At 39.5% G+C, this 19,800-nt stretch overlaps 2 protein-coding genes across 3 annotated transcripts; both read left to right on the forward strand.

Moving 5' to 3' along the window:
- Nucleotides 1-2,713: 2,713 nt before the first annotated feature.
- LOC145905830 (gonadotropin-releasing hormone receptor-like) lies at nucleotides 2,714-11,097 on the forward strand. The gene is made up of 9 exons (XM_082993134.1): nucleotides 2,714-2,803; nucleotides 3,058-3,204; nucleotides 5,767-5,983; nucleotides 6,318-6,424; nucleotides 6,930-7,052; nucleotides 7,850-8,072; nucleotides 8,361-8,557; nucleotides 9,037-9,164; nucleotides 9,926-11,097. The coding sequence occupies exons 2-9, from the start codon at nucleotides 3,061-3,063 to the stop codon at nucleotides 10,122-10,124; spliced, it is 1,338 nt and encodes a 445-aa protein (XP_082849260.1). The 5' UTR covers nucleotides 2,714-2,803; nucleotides 3,058-3,060; the 3' UTR covers nucleotides 10,125-11,097.
- A 4,972-nt stretch (nucleotides 11,098-16,069) lies between these two features.
- LOC145906393 (uncharacterized) lies at nucleotides 16,070-19,710 on the forward strand. Of its 2 annotated transcripts, none has more exons than XM_082993808.1 (5): nucleotides 16,070-16,158; nucleotides 17,563-17,634; nucleotides 18,279-18,591; nucleotides 18,838-18,987; nucleotides 19,344-19,710. In XM_082993808.1, the coding sequence occupies exons 1-5, from the start codon at nucleotides 16,156-16,158 to the stop codon at nucleotides 19,520-19,522; spliced, it is 717 nt and encodes a 238-aa protein (XP_082849934.1). In that variant the 5' UTR covers nucleotides 16,070-16,155; the 3' UTR covers nucleotides 19,523-19,710. The 2 variants fall into 2 exon arrangements, with proteins under 2 accessions (XP_082849934.1, XP_082849933.1); XM_082993807.1 differs by lacking the exon at nucleotides 16,070-16,158 and adding an exon at nucleotides 17,316-17,475.
- The last annotated feature ends 90 nt before the right edge of the window (nucleotides 19,711-19,800 follow it).

The raw sequence follows: 19,800 nt of genomic DNA on the forward strand, positions 1-19,800 counted from the left end.
ACGCTTGCGACGGAACGGCAAAGTAATTGTTGGACAGCAACATTGTTTGTCTTCGGTCAATAACGATTCTTGTACCATGCCAGAAGAGCAGTGTTCAGCAATAACTTCTTAAACCATTTGACATTCGTTGCATTTCGTTCATCCTAGAGAAATGAAAGATGTTTTTAAGGTAGTATGGACTTGATCATGGATTGAAAATTGTTTGCGGATAAACTTCCGACATCAGGTATTATTAGTGCCAGTTTGACTATGTTGCTGGTTACAAAACAGGTTCTAACAAATAATTTGTTAAAACAATCCTTATTCACCCTGCCTCTTATATTTACCTTAAAAAAAACTTCGATTAGCCTTGTGGTGAAATATTCATACGATTAAGAAACACTGCGAAATATGCGGGAAAGATGAAAGGAAATTGACGAATGAATAGCGATAATTGTTTTCTGGAACGTATGGAATTCCCTATGGTATCATAATTAACCTATTGTACCTCGAGGAATCTGACGACTCCTCAAGCATCAGTAATCCTTCTTGCGATTCCGGGAACTCAAGCAATTCTAACAGACGACCAGCGCCAATGTTTTCCATCGTTTATTGCACAGAAATATTAATTTCGCATGTTGGCATTATCGCTTTTGTGATTAAATAGGCCGCAATGTACAAAAAGAATGATTTTTGTACCGGATTTTCACACGAAAAGAAGTGTGTGGTGAAAAAAGAAGACTCCTATTATAAACAATGTTTGTCACATTAGTCGAGTTTCATATCAAAAATGAATCTTACTGGATAAAGTAAATTGTTCTCTTAAACAGTTCACTGTTTCGTAAAAGGAGTAGCAACTTCAGTTAAAACGAATCCTATTTTTCGCAAACAATTTCACTACATCGTTTGTTTAAAATTGTGGTAATGGAACCAGAAAGTCAGACTTTCAAAAAATTGAAATTGTTGTATTCACGGCAGCACACGATACCTTTCCCTTAACAGCGATTCGTAAAATGGGCAACAGTATAATTAAAATGTCTCATAGGATGTATCCCGCAGAAACATTACGAGCCAATTATGATCAGTCGGTTACCAACAATACGCACTGATGTCACCAATCAAAAGGATGACTGCTGTTGCTTGTAAAGCCAAATTAAACCGAATTGCCAACGCCATTGCCATTTCGGCAAACTTGCCGCATGGTTCATGCCTATGGCGCATAGGTTGAAGGTGCAAGAGTTTATATGGGAACAAGGGGTGCGCAAGTTTTGTTGGCGTAAACCCGCAAATAACGCCATAATTGCGCAGTAATTCCCCAGGCGTAAGCCACATGGCAAAATACGTTGACTACGCTGCGAACGTTAAACGCTTTTTGGATTTACTGTAGGGCACGAAACGACACAATTGAACAACAAAGTCCAATATAGGAACGTACATTAGACAACAAACCAACTGCAGAGTGCCTATGACATATAATTACGAGGAATCTACCGCGTTGCATCCGCCCGTTGGGAAATATAGGGTCGGGCCGGGTTCAATTGTCTGGTTTGGACGCAGGTTTGAACTATGTGGTTTACTGGATGGTATTTGGTCGTTGCGCGCAGTGTTGTTGGTAATAAACACCACCGTGAATGTTTCGTGACGTAGACGGGCAACGATAAAGCAACGCTTATGTCTGTATAACTAATTTAGGCTGCAAATAAAGCTCATGCAAATAAAGTTTTTTGCAGGTCAGTCTGACCAAAACAGTGCACCAGCAATTATTAACTTCGGCTGATAATTTATCTTCAAAAATAAAAGCAACAATATTTTGTGTTGTCAATTTTAAGATTTGAAACTAAAGTAATTCGAGTTTTTTATTTGATGTTTTGTCAAACTTTGTTTATTGCGACCCCGGGATTCGAACCCTGGTCATCCTGGCCACGATCAGGTTTTGTTGTTGGTGAATTATTGACGATTTATTTGACAAGAAAATTTTGAGTAATCGAAATTTTAACGGTCAACAGTCGAGCGTCGGTTTTACCTTTAAACTTGTAATGGGTTGCTCCTTCACACCAAAGCTTATGGAATATTTTCGTGCCGTTCAAACCGTACTGCAGAGGTCTAATTTAGAGGCTCCTAAATGCAACTTTGCAAAGCAAGGCGGTGCGTCCTTTTAATGTTGATTAGCCTACTTCAGAAAAGGTTGACGTTCTTTTGGAAAAAATCGTTTCCATATACAAAGATTTATTATCACTATTTATGCTGGTTTAAACACTATGGAGCTGGCCCATATCGATACACGTAGACGAATCTGTGTACAAAAGCTTTCTTCTGTTGTTTGGGTTGTAATCGAATTTTGCAACAAATGACTGCGTCGCCAGTCATAGCTTGCATGGTAAAACCATTGGTCTAAGTTAATCTTATAAAGCAGCAGAAGTCTTATCGAATTTCATGACTTGGCGGGATAGAATTAAATCAAGGGTGAACGGAAGTATTCAGATAAATATAATTGATTGAATCGATTATCTGTTGCGGATGAAACGTCGAATGGCCTGATTGTTGGCAATCAATTATTCAGGCGTTTGTGACTTGCATATAAGAAGAAAAAAGGGAAGTCATGATCGTCAAATTAAGGCTTGATTGATGTCGCAGGTCATTTTGTCAGCAAAACTGGATGGATTTACTGGTAGTGTAATTCCAACAACGTGGCCTATACATTTTAGCCATCTAAAGTGCGTTTATAAAATAAAATTAATTTTTGTCATACTATATTGGTTTGCAGCTAAGGTTTATGTTGAAAGTTTGTTAATAACTACATCGAAGAGCTGGGCTCCTCAGACAGGTAAGTTCAAACAATTTGTTTTATTTTTTTCGGAAATATCATTGTTACACTGCTTCCTCTTGTTGTCTAATACCGCCTTTAATTTTTGCTATTCACCTTGCATCGGATATATTACCAATGGTCTGAATTGTACGATTTCCTATGATATGTCCGGGATTGTAGTGATCAAATCTGCATCTGAAAAAATTGGCGAAAGTGCTTAAAACATCCGGAATTTTGATGATTGGCTAACACTGTGCTACTTTCATAACCAGGCCATGGACGTTTCCGTCACTACGTCAGTATCAGTCTTGAACATGACCAACATAAGCGACGTGACCGCTATCAACACATCATGCGTGGAGAATTATAGTGCGATGGTGTACATTAACGGATCCGTTGACTGCGAGCTGTCGCATCAGGTTGGTGCTGTGAGTCCTTAAAAGTAAAGCACTTGCATTCTAGGTATCAAATCATGTGTATTTTGCTAAAAAAACAACAACTGCGCAGACGTAAAATAAACAAAAGACATAGAAGGGCAACGATAAACCACAAAGTTTGTCAAGCCATGCAGGCCCCCATGTTCATCTGTGTAATTGTTTTTTTGCCAACAACGTGAGTATTTTCTCTATCCTGGTTAGAAAAGTAACAAACAACATGAATAGTCTGGCTGACCATGGTAAGAAAATGTCATTTCGACTACTTTTGGGCCTGTGTGTAAAACGTATCTCTGCTATACATGTGGTCGAATTCGATACATACTAATCCTCTCATAAACCCGGTCCTTTATAGCGATGATCGTCCAGTATTGACCCAACTGACAGATTTATTTGTTTCAGTCCACTAACCTTTAAGCGCGCTTCGCCCACTTCGTCAACAAAACTTGTTTCGTTTTAAGCTTTATGATTGAGAAAAAAATTTCTGGAACAAATTGTTTGGAGGTGTTAATGTCACTGATTTGAAGAAGTTTGTAATCTGACTATATTATTTGAGTTCAAATTATACATTCATTGGCCTTCGCAGCACAGTCATTGGGCTTTGCAGCACAGTCATTGGGCTTCGCAGCCCAGGCATTGCGGCCCTGCTGAATCAGCCACTATTATGAGAGTTGTCCGTTTTAATATTTCGAAAAATGCCCCACATGTCAATTTATGCACGCAGACCAAACTTACGTTTTACACGAGATTTAAGGATTTTTTTAAATGTCTTTGGCCAAAGCCATAACAAGGTTGAAGTCCTTTTAGAATTCCGTGGTAAAGTGTTTTAAGCTGACGCACTTATTTTCACGGAGCCTAATAGGAACCCGTTCGCCCGCAACCATGCAGCTTTATTCGGTTAAAATCCCACGAGAACCTTGTTATGCTGCAAAATTCGTGACGTTCCAACCCAATGGACCACAAAGATCGATCAAACCACACCAAGTATGACGTTATAATCGATTTTCTGCGGTTGGTCTGTTGATTTTTTGCACAAAAATACAAAGGTGGGCAGTGTTTCAAAAAGTTTTTTTGACATGTTTCAGTAGAGGGAAATGCCATGTTTGGCTGCGCTCTACCAAAAATTCAACATAAGCGCTTTGGAATTAGGGCAATATGCTATACTTGCCTAAAATATGTCTTCCAATGGCGTTTTGGTCGCAGTGATAAGGTGTTTTAAGTTATTCCTCTCATTTATCAATCAAGTTTACCTTGCTAATAATTTTTTTTGCGTGATCCTTTCAATTTATGCAGATTTCTTTATCTACATTGAGTGTCACAGAAAGTTAATTTACTTTTATTCCGTACTTTGCTTCTTGTTTACCAACAAGCTTACAAGCAGATGGAATAAATACGCCGGAACCACCAGTAACGTAGCTTAACAATTTCAGTTGATGCGGTGTCAGGGCGGACTTTGCCAAACATACCTGCAATTTTTTTAAGCAAAATAGGCCTGTACGATGAAAAATGCATGGTAAATTTTACAAAAAAAATAAATGCAAAATCACTGAAGTAATACAATGCTTTCGCATAGCAAGGCAGGATCGCCCCACTGCCCAAGCCCTTTATATTTGGCGATCACAGCTCTAATATTTTGATCATAAGGTTCACAGGCTTCGCAGCCAAGGCATTGCAGCCAAGCTGGATCAGCCACTTTTCCCGATAAGTCGGAGCGAGATCACTGGTGATCAACGTACCTTTTGTTCTATTTGCATTCAAACTATGTACGTTGCATAAATTACCTTCCATACAAACCTTTACTTGCATTTTTTGTTCCATTCACAACGATTGGGTCGCTTCTGTGTGAACCGGCGGTTATCTTTGTTTTCGAGAAATCGGTGTGGTCGATAATTGTTATTGCACCTTGTTATTTGATAACACACCGGGGACCTGAACAATAAAAACACGCACACACCTTGTTTGTTCGATGATCAATCAACTACATTTCCTCCCGGTGAACATCTGACATGATCGCTGGCGCTTTTATTCTATTCCTTAAAATACCACGAAGGAGCAAAATCAATAAAGGTGTTTCTTTAAGCGAATGCGGGGAAGCTGTTTTAGATCAAAGGGATAAATATAGGCTCGTACCTTGCAGTCATTGGTTTCCGTAAAGGGGGTTTGGAGAGGCATATGCCCCCCTAACCTTGAAGGCGAATACCAACACATACTTTTCAGGACGAAACATAAAAATCACTTGAACTTTTGTTTTAGAAACAATACTCACGGATTTGCTCATAATTCTGAGAATAAAAAAGGCCCATGTTGTTAACATTGTTATGTTTCACACGAAAAACATCAAACTGATGATGGCATAAGTTCTTACCGAAACGTTTTTCGTAGAAACATGACATGTTAACAGCAGTATTGGGCCAGTCTATTTATTCTCCGAATGTTTGTTTTATTATTTAAAAAATATTACATGAAATGCTCGTTTTGTAACATAGTATGGCCCCGCAGAAGCTCTTTTTGTAAGATATAAAATCGTAATGTTGTTATCTTGTTTAGAAATTTCTAGTGGACAACCGACTGACCTTTGACACTGGACAATTAATCCGGGTCGTCGGGACATTTATTATCTTCCTTCTCTCGTGCGCTGGGAATTTTCCTGTGCTCGCGTGCGTCACCGTGTGGCGGAGGGCTCCGCAAATGTCTCATACTCAAGTTATTATTCTTCACCTTTGTCTCGCCAATATCTGTTTTACGTTTTTTATTCTTCCAATGGGTAAGTTATGTTTTTACTTGACAAACGTTTGTCGATTCTGTCGTCTGCAAATACTGTTGGTGTATAATAGTAATACATAATGTGATCTAAATCAACACAACAAATCTAATCTAGAAGAGGAATGTAGCAACAAAATTATTGCCACAAAGAAATTGCCGAATATGAATATGACGACATTTATGAAAAGATATGCTTCGAGGGGGAAAACCTGTTGACTTTCGTGTGAGACAAATATATTTCGCTAAAACAGCATCGCCAGCGTTTTATTCAAATAAAATATAAACACGACGTAATTGTATTTCTCGCAATAAAGCAACGTGCACCTTTTTTTCAGACGCAGTGTGGAACTACACGATAGAGTGGTACGGTGGAGACGCCATGTGCCGGATTATGAACATGCTCAAGCAGTTCGCCATGTACATTTCCTCATCGGTTGTCGTGGTAACGAACTACTTTATATATATATTGTTTTGCTTGGTTCGCTCTGGATAGACTGCAAAGTCATGCTCGACGTTCACCAGCAAATCAACTATCTAGCATGATGCCATCGTTATTCACAATAGCGCAGAATGTAGATGAATTGTTGAATTCTAGACAATTTTGAAATGATGCACGGGAGTTGTTTGCTACGTTCAGTAACACGCTGTTTGAACATTTTTCTGTGCATTTTTCTTATCATGAGCTATGCATTTTGCCTATACTATGCACTTACATAACCAACATCGTTTACTTCGAAGTCAATATTTGCCAGCTTAGTTATTTAAGACAAATATATTTCGTTTTGAAAAGCTTTTCCATGCTTGTGGTATAAAATATAAGAGGCGAAAATCGTCACGCGATTGTAACGGAGTAGACATAATTCCCACAATCGATCAACAATAACGTTCATGTAATATACCAGTTAACATACACCTTAAAATATGTAATAAAACTTTTCACTTGTCAGGTCATGGGAGTGGACAAAGTGCTTGGTCTAATCAGTCCTTGTTCGCCCGGTCAACAAATGAAGCGAATCAAAGTTCTCCTAATATGGTCATGGGTTTTTAGCACGGCTAACTCCATCCCAGCGGTAAATACCTGTGTTAGTTTCTTTCGTTCAAGTTTAACTTTTGACCAGTGCTTCTTAACCAGTGGGGCCATATCTTTTTCTAGGAGTACGGAAAAACATAGCCTTTAGGTTTGGTCACATAATTTACTACATTGGATCTATATACTAAATCGGGGAAGAACCAATGCTTTTGGACAAAATCGTTTTCTGCCTTGCCTTGTGACGTTTAAGTCAATATTTTTGTAATCCAGGCGCCAATCCTCGCTTTTTGTGTTTTTTTTTCGGCGTAAACATGTTTGCAGTTTGTTGCTGGTGCTGCCAAGCATATTACTTGGTAATGTAAGGCTCTGCTGGTAAGAAAGAAAAACTAGTTCGGACGACATTTCGGTCGTTATTCAACAACAAAAACAGCGCGTTGTTAATTCTTTATGCCCGCCTCCACGTTTTTTCGCGCTCTTTTAGCTTTTTTGCTTTTTCACTCCTGACTCTTTATCGCCGTGTTATGCGCTGTACTTCATTTGTCCTGATAAAGATCAGTTGAATAACGACCGAAACGTCGTCCGAACTAGTTTTTCTTTTTTGCCAGAAGAGCCTTACATTACCAAGTAAACATGTTTACCACCGTTACATAATTCTCTGAACACTTCGATCTGTTGTGTCTAATATTCATTACGGCGATACTGACAAAACATATTTCTTCCATTATCTTTGTGTACATTTAAGCCAGTGCCTATATACAGTTTCTACATCTAATAAAGGTGTTTTTAAAGCTTTCCACAATGGTTTAAGATACGTGATAAATAGAATGTCCGTTTCAGAGCGTGATATTTTCTGTGAAAGAAGGCCACAGAATATTCGAATGCGAATGCGACAACTACTACATTCTCCAGTGCGTCGACATGCACGTAATTGGGAAGACTGGGCGCACCATATTCTTCTTCTACACAATGTGCATCTCGTTCTTCATTCCAATGTTTGCCATCATCGTTTGTTACGTCATCATAATGGCGACGATCGCTAAAATGGCCAAACGAGCCAAAGGTAATTATAATTATAAAAAAAGGCTGGTTTTTGATTTGTTGGAGTGATTCTTACAAGAAATCATACAACCAGTTGGCCGACAACACACTTGGAGCAAAAGCTTGGAGTTTATTAATCTGAATATGAATGCAGTGCTATAATTCGAAATGAGTTACAGCAAGGCGCGTTTGCCTACTTACCTCTTGTTGCAAATCATTCCGAATTAGCACTGAAGATGTGAGCAGTTGTGTTAGAGACGTCTGATCAATGAGAAGCGTAATAGCTTTGGCATTCATGCGTCTATTTTAGTTACAGAGAAGCGGTCGGCCGGATTCCGCCCGAAGAGCAACCGTAAGAGCTTGGCGCGGCAAAGTCTCGAACGGGCTCGAAAAATGTGGCAGATCGTAACTGCACTGATCACTCTGTCATTTCTTGTGTGCTGGGGTCCGTATTATTTCGCCGGCGTTGTGTTCTGGTTGATTCCCGACCTCACATTTAACCAATACGTAAGATTTTATTGTATGTTTCCAAAAACTTTTGATGCTTATGTCTCTAATGACCACATACTCAGTTGCGGAAATGCCGGCGGATTTAAATTTCCAGTAATAGAGGTAAAACGAAAGTGGATAATAGTTTTTTTTGTTTTTGCGTAGACAATAATTTAAAAAAAAAATTCAATGCCTCGTTCTGTAAACAATGCTGTTAAAGTAAAGTCTTTATTAAAGTCCAGGTTGTTTATGCGGTGGTCGAAGGTAAAAATAAATAAAAAAAATGATTCGAAAATGTCTAACGGTTAAACTCGATGTAGTCTTATTCTTGCTGGCATTGTAATTTTTAAGAACTGTTTTTCGTTCTTTTGACATAACGTTACGGTTTTTTATTGCAACAACGGACGTTTCGTCTACCATCCGGCGAGACTTCTTCAGGAATATGTTCCAACAAGTTACCAGGTTAAACTCAAGCTAACAGCATTGTACTTGCGCAGGCCATGATGTACATGTTGATGTCGTCATACCTTCACCCGTGTTTCCAGCCAATCATAATGGTCGCACTTATGCCGGAAGTCAGGGAGAGCTTACGTTGCAAAAAGTGGTTTTACTCTGGTGACGTCAGGTGAGCGCTGGAATTAGAACTCGGGTCACTCAAAAACGTATTTAAACCAGGGTTGAGTTGCTAGTGATATGAGGGTATAGAAACTGGAGTTCACCCAAAATCCTGACCTACTTTCGTACTTTTTAAACAACAAATTCCTGCAAGTGTCATATCAAGCTTCAGTGATGAGACCCGTCGAACAATGGCCTTGTCTGTAGCTCACATAACAATTTTCCTCTAACCCAAACCGACCAGCAACCAGGACTTTTTTGAGTGACTCGAGTTTAAATTCTTACGTGTATTCGTCGTAATGTCTCTTGTATTGGTAGAGCGCTTATTTAGCAGCTTCATGGCACGCAAAAAAAGGTATGTCGTCAAACCACGTGAGTCGTTACGCATGGCCACACACGAGCACACTGCACAGTTCTTTTGATTCATGTGTACTTTTGATTTATTATTTGTCAAAAATCGGTTGTGTCAATAACACGAAAGATAATTCGCAAATTTTTTTCACAAAATAAAACCCTAAAGATACGGATTATCGAATCAGCGTTAATTTTTCACAGTTGTACATTCTGTGTGCTTTGCATGGCAATTCTGCTTTTACAATTGCCTGGAAATTTTGAGGAATTTACATATAAGAATTAATACGTGACGTAATAAAATGTGATGTAATATTGCATTTTTGAAAACTAACCTTAGTTTCGCCGATTTTTTTAAATGTTTTTGACGAAAAATTTGACAAATAGCTGTTGCCGCGTTTTCTAACCGTACTTTAACAGGGACACGATGAGCTCGAGAAAGGTAACCGGTCATACGTTGCTTCTCGCCTCCAGGACTTCCCCAAAAATACATTCCCGAGGTTCGCCACTGTCGCCGAGACTGACGTCACGGAGGGAAGAGTTCCTGGTTTCACCGATCGTTTCGCCAGAAAGGAATGGCGTGGAGCCGAAAAAGCCGGTGGTTCGAGACCATGTGTAAGCGCCAGGTTGACATATGAATATTGCTGGTGGGGATTCGTCGTATTGAAGGCGGAATGCCGATTTGAATCAGTCTCCGTTGACTTATTACCAAGAGAGTAGCAGTTGGTAATATATTTAATTATTTTCCCTATCCCTTGGGAAACTATTGCAATTTTTCTCCATACAATGGACAAACTACACAAAACTGCCGATCTTTGTAAACACTTGAATGCTTTGCGAAAAAACAAATTTTTAAAACATTTTGTCGAAAAATAACCGACCGTTAGTAGGCGCAACGGAGCCGGTTGAAAACCTGGTTTGTGGTTTCTTGCGGTACTCTGGCATGCAAGATAACCTGACTTCTTAAGTGCTATCGTTAGCTTATCTATTGGTTTCTCTCGATGGTGGCTTATGGCTAACATGAAAGTGTGCTTGATGAAGTTTCGATATATGTGTGTTTTATTCGTTTACGTGTGAAGTTATTTCACAAAATCGAGAGTTTTGCCGTAAGTTTTATCACCAAAAATTACTTCGTGGCGAAACATCAAGATTTGTTTGTTTTTACTTCAGAAATTTACTTTTTTTTGCTGTTTTTTACTGTTTCCGATCCAATCGCAATTCACCTTCATATTATATTTTACTTTTGCAACATTCCAACTAGAACTGCGCAAAGCAAAATTCTTTGGATTATTGTCTGCGAGTTTTTTTTAAAATACTCGAAAAATCTATTCGCCTACATAGGCGTCATTAATTTGTTGGTGTTACTGATATCAATATCATGGCTAATCCAGCGCCAGATTCCGCTAAATTAAAGAAATGAGTCTTTCCCATGGCGTTTAAATAAATTTGAGAGTTTTTCGACTTTAGCGAAGTCAAAACCGATTACAATTTTTTTCCTCCATCCGATTATCTGCATTATTTGCCTTCTATCCTTCTGTATTTTCTTTACACAAAGTTTCCAACTGTTGTTTTTCATGCAAACACTCGTGTGTCCAGAGAAAACTATGTACATGTTCCTTTTGTTGACCTTTCTAGAATAGGTTATAACCAGTGGTGGGATTCAGCCGGTTCGCACCTGTTCCATAGAACCGTCTCACGACATTTTATGAGATCAGCGAACCGGTTAGCATTACTGGTTGCTGTCAATGGTTTTTGTAACAAAACCTGGAAAATATGACTTTCGTGATAGAACCGGCTGACAAACAATTTGAATCCCACCACTGGTTATAGCACTAAACAAAAACATAGTAGCAGGCGAAAAGGTTTCCTTTAAATTGGATCTTCACGATAGTGTGCTTTGTCAAGCGCATGCATCGCTTTTCTCGCCCGGCTCTCAGCATCGCCGTTTTTGCGTCACAAAGAGTTTTGGCCAGTAACCACTGCGAACTCGGGTGTTGTAGTTGCCAGAAAATTGTGTGCCTGAAGCACAGAGCGGGCGTAGACGAGAGCAGGGTACGCCACAGCTTGATTTGATGTAATTGTAGCTGCGAGCAATGCACAAAATTGGAGAAAAAACACAAAGCAAGCATGGTTTGTGGACACCGACAGTAGTCTGACACTAGGCACATGCTTTTTGCAGTCAAAAAGTCGTTCTATAGTTTTAATTGCAGCACGTTTTTCTCGTCGCTTAAGATGTGATTCTGTACAAGGAACAGACTTGCATTTTAAACAGACACGAGGTATCTTTAACGGCGAGGGTTGTGACAGTTTTCAAACAAACTTTCATTAACAACAACTTTTGCATAAACTCTCAGGTCTTATTAGTGATACTGATGATGCCTAAGTAGGCGAAATGCATATTGGAATTTTATACAAAAGGTGTTGACTAAAATCTGTTACCAGGTCTTTGTTGGCCATAAAGCTAATAGTAGAGCACGATAATTCAAACTTCCATCAAACCTTAACTAAGAGATAGTATCGTTACTGGAGTATTGCTTGGTGACGTGGCCTATAGCTAACTAGACAAGTAATCTGGAGTACAATATTGCTATTCAAGAGGCTTTCAGGTAAGCTAGCTATACGTGACAGTCAATTAAACATTTGAGATTGAAAAATACCGCATGAGAGCAGTACTGAGCTTCGCAGATAATTATCAGTACAACAGGTGGAAGTCGGGATGGCGAGGGTTCGAATCCCGGCTTGGTACAAACGTGTTCTCATGGTCAAACTCCTAAATAGACTTTCGACCACTTAAAAACACGCTGGTCTGGAGTTTTAGAGCTTGAATTTAGTCCTATATATATATCGATTATAGCATCATTATTACACCATTATTACGCGTGTTTCAGGGTCGGAAAATCGTTTGCAAATGGCTTCGGCCATTCTACACTTTGGGCAATTTTAACTTCCTAGTATCCTTAGAGTAAAGTTTGCATTAAGGGAAATTTAAAAGTCTAAACCAGCCGCCTTTTCTTTAAAGACAGGTATTGAAAAATAATGTACATAGCTCTGCATATACAGCACCCTAAGGCGTTGCAAAGCAGCACAAATATGAAGCGAATTACAACTCAGATTCAACTATGTAACAACTTAAGTAGCCAAAAATAAGCAAAATACACAAACTTTTTCAAAACCACAAGTAAACGACGAAGGTGAAGTTTTTCAATTTCCAAACGTTCGCACATAAAAGTGCACGCCTAGTCTACATAACTTTACTCATGACGTCACAATGCGAATTCTTCTTCTTTATGCTGTCATAGTGATGTGCCAATAAAGGTTGACTGTGACGTATATTTGTGCTAAATCTCATTAATCTTGTAATTTCGGGCTATTGTACCAGTAGTGGGGGGCAACGCCCTTTTGGGCCCTTTGACCTTTTCCGTACGGCATGCCACGGTTGCAACGAACTGACGTAATAATAAACGTTAATGTACGTCATAATGTGTTTGAGATTGAGACGCATAAGTGTATGCTTCATTCTTGGTTAAACTTCGTTTTAGGAATGTAGTCAAACAAACCCGACAGCGGTCATTGTTCGAACAATTTCCGAACGTTAATCTCTTTCTTGAGGCTTTTGGGCACGTGTTTGCGCTTTTACTAACAAAGAATTGTCAACGTAGGTTAAATGACGCACCAAAGTCACAGGTATTTTTGACATAATGCGCACACCCTGTTTATGTGCACGACAGTTAGACGCTTCACGCGCAACTTAGCCGTAAAGAGCGTCATTTACCTTCGCGGAGAGAAACTAGCTTGCTAATAAAAATTCCCTGTGCCTTAATCACCTGACCACTTCCTGATGATTTAATTCCGGAACGTTAAAACCGCAAAGCCCCGAAATAGAAGCAAAAATCCCCGCCGAAACCTGTCAAGCGTCTCGGGCCCCGTTCGCCAGTTCATTGCACTCATATCACGAGTAAACTGAATGAACTTTAGCCTGAAGTGTTTTTGCACGTTACCATAGCACGGAATAAATGTTAAAACAAGTGTTGCATAAAATACAGTTTTTTTTAGTTAAGCATTTAAAAATAAACATTGACATGTGTTTATTTAGGCCCCACGAGAGGGGGTTACAACCGATGGGGCACCTGGGACCGTACGAGTTTAGGGGGTCCATGAATATCATTGTTTGCTTTGTAGCGTGGAACTTCAACCGCCAAGACTGGGTGTATACCCCTCAATTTCATGCGATCTGGTTGTCGCTCCGGCATATTTGCTATACCTTGACGGCCCTGCGCACTTTAACCTTTATTAAGCCAAAATATTTATTGAGTGCAATTTGACTGGAGACAATGAAGTAATACAACAGTGGTAAAAATGATTCGCTCGTCAACGATCTGTCGAAATTAAAAGGGTTTTTATTGGTTTGTCTAAAAAATTCCTGGGAAAATTCCTCGCTTGCGTTCATAATGAAATTATAGTCCCGTGAGAAAATACCTATTGACCGCAACCAATGTGACAATCCCGCATATGCCCTAACACGACCTCACGGCAGCCGAGCTTTAAATCATTACCCCTTACTCGTTTGACCTTCAAGAGAGTTTTGAATCGATACTGCGCGTCAGGTCAACCTTGCAAGCGTGACCGAGCAGTTCTCTTTTAACATTTGAAAAATTCCAACATTTCAAAGTTTTGCGTGCAGCATATAGGGTATTACTATAAGTATGGTTTTGCCTTCACCGCACGACTTGATGCTCAGATAAACTTTTGGAGCAACCAACCCATACGCAGTGACACGCTCCATCGCTTATTGTGTTTGGGGGCAATTAATTTTCCTTCCTTTTGCGGGCGAGGAGACAAAGCGGCGTAGAAACGTCCACACACAGCAAAGATGTTATAAATATACCTGGAAACCACGTCCCTGTGCGTAGATTGTCTTGTGGTCAGTGGTTGTCTTTAATTTTAGTTGGAATTTAAACGCAGGCGAACACAATCCAACCCTGACACATTATCATTGGGTTTTATACAGGCCAAGCAAATGGACCTACGCAGTGGGGTCATCTTACTATTTATGCTACTGACCCATTACGTATGAATCACACAACGTTATTTAGAGAGTGTTAGAAATAAGTTTTAAAAAAATTTATGAAAACGTTAAGCCCAAAATACTTTTTTGTCCGTTTCATCGCCACCTAATTGTACTCCAGTAGGCGTGACTGAGATGTTACTTCCTTCAATACACTTAGCGTCATGTTGAATCCATTCTCAAACGTACACCCTTCGTCATTTTACGTTTTAATGTTTTTTGTCTCATAGTTTATATATAGTTTTGTTTTGACATCAACCAGCAGTTATATCTTTTTTGTTTCCGCCTAGATTTTTGATTGTTTGACAGAATTTCTGCCACACCCTCGCCCTTTTGCCCTTCCGCGAATATGGGACAGCACAGGTGTGGAGAGATAAGGTACAAACCATCAACATTGTCGAGGGTGAGGTTTTCTCACTAGAAACGTCAGCAATGGAAATGAAACAAACATTTAGGGAATAAGCGTAAAGATGTTAATACTCCACGGTAACGAATTTGCTTACTTTTTTCTGAATTGAAAGAAAAGTTGTATGTTTTTGCTGTGGTTTCCTTAAAATTTATTTTTGACGTTAAAGCCATTGTGCGAATATACACAAATGATGGCGGTCGAACTGCTACGGAAAAAATACGATCAATAATTTTATCTGTTCGCACGCAATTCTAACCCGTACTTTACTGTTTGATTATTTGCAGCTTATTGTTCAACGACAAGCTATGTGGAGGCGACATCAGGAAATAATGTTGAATTGTAATGCCTTCGTTTTTTGCTTCCCTCAAGCATTTTCCTAGTGGCCCAAACAGCTGCACAGGAAAAGAGATCTGTGGGTACCAGACACCCCGTCAAGAGCCGTTGATTGACTTCGCTATTCCTGCATAAAATAAATAAGCAAAGAGCAATCAATCGCCAGGTGAAGTGCTGTTTGGTTACGTGATCGTAACAATAACTACTACTTAAATACGAGTCTATAGGCCACCAAGCACGATTAAAGTAGAATGTTTTCAAGAGTAAATCCCAAACACTTATTGCTGTGACGTATGGCACCTGTGGCTTACGCACAATATGGGCGGTCGTAGCAGCAGCGTTTCCGCACTTTTGTTGTATTTGCAGTTTTAAGTACCTCGGAAGCACAGCGAAGGGATTTACGCACGGGCCTGAATAAATAGCGCAGCGAACAGCAAGCCAATGTCCTCTCATGCAACCCTTTCGTCAGTCATTTCAGGCCCAGTTAAACCCATGATGTCGCAAATTCCTTTGGATTTATTGTCGCTCTACGGCAAATAAAGCGACGTTACCCTGCCCTGTATGGGAAACAGTTGCCTTTCTTTAGCGTGGCCTGTGTTAAGGCCAATCGCGTGCTCCCCCTAATTCTATTTGCTCCTCTCACGGCCCGCCACCTCCCTCCTTCCATCCACCCCCCCCTCCTCCCCAATTGCGTGGTGAGTGATCTGTAAAAGAAGGTATTAGATCATAACTTGATATTTGCGCGCGCTGCTGCCCTCTCACCCTATAAAGGTGGCGTTCGAACGGTTTTGGGGATTAAAGTTGCCAACAGTCGACAAGAATCGTATCGCGAGCACCTGACAAATGGTAAGTTTGGGTATTAAGTTGTGTCTACTTGCTTGTGTGTGGAGTGAATCCGTTAAACTCACGAACCTAAACCTGGGTGCCATCTGGGTCGAAGTTCGAGGATGCTTTTGTTGTCATGGATAACATTTCGTAATATTTTTAAAATTTGTACTTTTTTGTATGCCTATATTTTTCACTAACTCGGTGGAGTGTCGTGGCAGAAAGTTACTGTTGGATTATTTTATATTCAAGAATTTCGCTTTAAATTGTGTTAATTCTTGCAATGAAAAATTTTAACGAGCTCGTCATTTCGCAAGGCAGGGATGTTTTGATTTAGGCGGCTGAAAAATCTGCGTAACAAGTTGTGTGACGGAAGTATGCGTTATAGATGAGCGCCTTTTGCGATTAAACAGGTTGTATAAAGGACAGAAAGTTGTGGAGTTTTTTGCGTTCCTTTACACGAAATATTAGCATTATAAACAAAATTTACATGTAAAACATGGAGTATTTTATATAGTATTGCGCATATTAAACCGACCCTGGATCACTCCCAAAATAGAATAAGACACCGACGATAATTTTTAGGGGATTATATTTGTTTTATTTGAAAATCAACAAATTTTAACGTTATGAACAACTTATACTACATGTTATCTGTCGTTTACAAACAGTTTAATCGCTTGGCGCTAAAATATTCAACAGTGAACAACGCAAACTTTCATTAGACGATTTGTTATGTGAAGATTTGAAATCTGCCTAAAACACTGCTGCTTTGCGAAGCAAGGAACTCGTTAAAAGCCCAACAAATTTATCATATCTCCATGAATGTGAAAAATAGCTTGCATATAAATGCATTGAGTATTTCTTTATACGTATTGCGCATAACCCCTGTATTGCAGTGAACGCTGGGCGCTGCAAGACGAAAGTTAATTATCAAACATAAATTCTATGCTATAAAACTGAGAAACCAAACTCTTTTTTATTGCCTGACCTCTAGGGTAAGGAAGGCGGGAAATAAATGTAAAAAAAATGTCGGGACTGTGATATTCTGGATAGTATTTAAACTGTGTTATGTGTGGGCGTCGACTCTACAACATAAAGCACCCATTCATGGGGGGGGGGGGGGGGGGGGGGTGAACACGTCAAACCATTCTTGTAAAGCAATTACAAAAACGCGATCGCATTAAAGATCGTTAAATTTATAGTTATTTTGCTGACTGACGCCAGCAGCACGGCAGTAAAAAACATAAGTGAACATGTGTTGTGTTGTATGAGGATTGTGGAACTGATGCGCATCGAATGGCAATAAAACTTGTAACCCGCTGTTCGAAAAGAAAAGTCTGTTGCAGGGGCGTATCGAACCTGTGAATGTAAAGGTGTTAAATTTTATTGTTCACTCAATAAAGTGTTTTTATTGCGTCACAGAACTTCACTATCATTTTCGTTATTTTCCTGGTTGCAGTCTGCAGAGCCGAGACGACGAGGGAACGTTTTAGGGTAAATAAAAAAGAGTTTTCCAATTTGAATAAATATTGAAATTAAACTAATTTTTACTCTACTTATTTTAAATGCTCCGCAACTATGTTGGCGACGGTGGAAAGTTTTATTGTTCAGCAAACAAATTGCATCTGAAGATTTTTCGTGAAAACATCAAAAAAATGTTATTTATTGCCTTGAAAATACCCAACGGACGTAGTTCTCATCCATATTCGTGTGTCCAGAAAGTAGGTCAGGTCACAACAATCGAGGGAAACCACCTAATAATAAACCAAACGATTTCCAGACAATCGCCCCCTCTGAGATTTTATCCACGTATTTTCAATGATCGGAAAGTTTTAAGAGAGTTTGCGGCCAAAATTTACAACATTGGTCGTTCGTATGAACGGGCCGTAAAATTGACCTTTATAGGCTGCAGGTTAAAAGTTTCAGTTCCTCTTAAAAACCTATGGCGAAACACATATGTGGACATCAATATAATGGCATACCAGACTTGCCCTGGACTATAACAGGTAAATAAGCACCAAAAGGTCGTCTGCCAAAGCCCAAACAATTTTTATTATAGGAATTTCTGGTATTGCAGAAATGTCCAATAAAAAATAACCAGTAAAATTCAATAAGGATTAACGTTACCACGTGTTTAGGATGTAGACCTGGCTCTGACAGAGGAATTGTGTGAAAGGGATTATTTCAAAGATCTCCGGACCTGTCAAATTCTGAAGAGCGGGCATCCCGAGATCCTGGAAAACGCGACAAGGAATCATGCTTGCTTCTTCCACCACGAGAACGGAACCGAGATCAATGAGGGAATTGAGCAGGAGCGAATACGGGAGCGGGAACAAACGGAAACCAGGGAACGCAAAAGGGATGTTGCTTCTTCCTCATCAATCTCGCACTCTTCTTCTTTCTACGACGCACTGATGGAATTTGCCGGCCTGAAATCTTCGAGAAATCAAGGTTGGTGAAAAAATATGTCGCATTTTCGGTAGATGAAAAAAGTGACTATTCTTTGTGCGAACGTGACTGATACAGGTTTGAATAGTAAGTTACTACAAATTGATTTACAGAAAGCACAAAAATGGGTGCAAAGCTTTTTGTGTAAGGGTAATTATTTTTCTATCGGTCTTAGTATAATGTTAAGGCTGTTTCTTTTTCGTCACGTGGCCGGCTAACCTCCTAAAACCCGGACTCTCTATATGCCAGGAGTTCGACAGACACAGCAGCAACAAGGCGTGGCAAAGCGTTCCGTCTTCACAGTTAATCCCTGCATTTACGGGTTCCCTCTGATAGTGGCGTACAACTACGCCATAGATTACCAGACTGGCGTCGAAGTGGAACTGGTTCAGAATCCAGGTAAGCAGAAACCAAACCATTTTTTGTCGCGCGGATTTGTGTCTAAAGTGATGCATTGTGGATCCACAAGGAGAATGTGTCGTTTGGAAAATGTGTCGACAAATAAGCAGCATTATATTTAAAAATTGTGGATTTCACTGTAGATTTTTTATGGAAGCATGAAGGGTATAGAACCCGTTGCCACTAGTTTTAAGCAAAAACTTTGTTGTGGCGTTCTACGCTGTAATGCAATGATCGATTCATTAGGCAGGCAGACATTAGAAAGTATATGTATTTTCTCTGATATTTAATATATACTACATTTAATATGCTCCGAGGTAAGTAAGATGTAAAACACTGCGTTTTGTTTCATTCAGCTCAAAACCTGTACCAGAAATTCCACGTGCAACTATGCGGCATAACCCTGATCAATGGTTATTCTTGCGAACCGGAATCAACCATTTACGAAACTTTGGTTTACAAATCCTCGGGCCAGGGCACAGAAGTACGATTCGTGATGTTGCCTACGACTTGTGCTCTGCACGAATCATATTAATTTTTCATTACATTTTCTGATCTTCACAAGGACTAGCATGACTTATATTTTGTTTAACAATCCTGTACAGTAGCGTTTCTCGCCCTTTTTATGCCTTTTTCTTTGTCACATCCGTTTCTTCTCGCTCTTGTAAATCGTGGTATTATCTGACTGCTTGTATTTAAAGAACTGATGAATAAACAATTCATTGCACCAAACACACGATGTCGTTTCCTGAAAAAATAAAAATGATAGGTTTTATTAGTGACAAAACAATGTTAATGAAATGAACAGAGCTT

This window comes from Ascidia mentula, chromosome 6 (assembly GCF_947561715.1).
Source record: "Ascidia mentula chromosome 6, kaAscMent1.1, whole genome shotgun sequence".
NCBI lineage: Eukaryota > Metazoa > Chordata > Ascidiacea > Phlebobranchia > Ascidiidae > Ascidia > Ascidia mentula.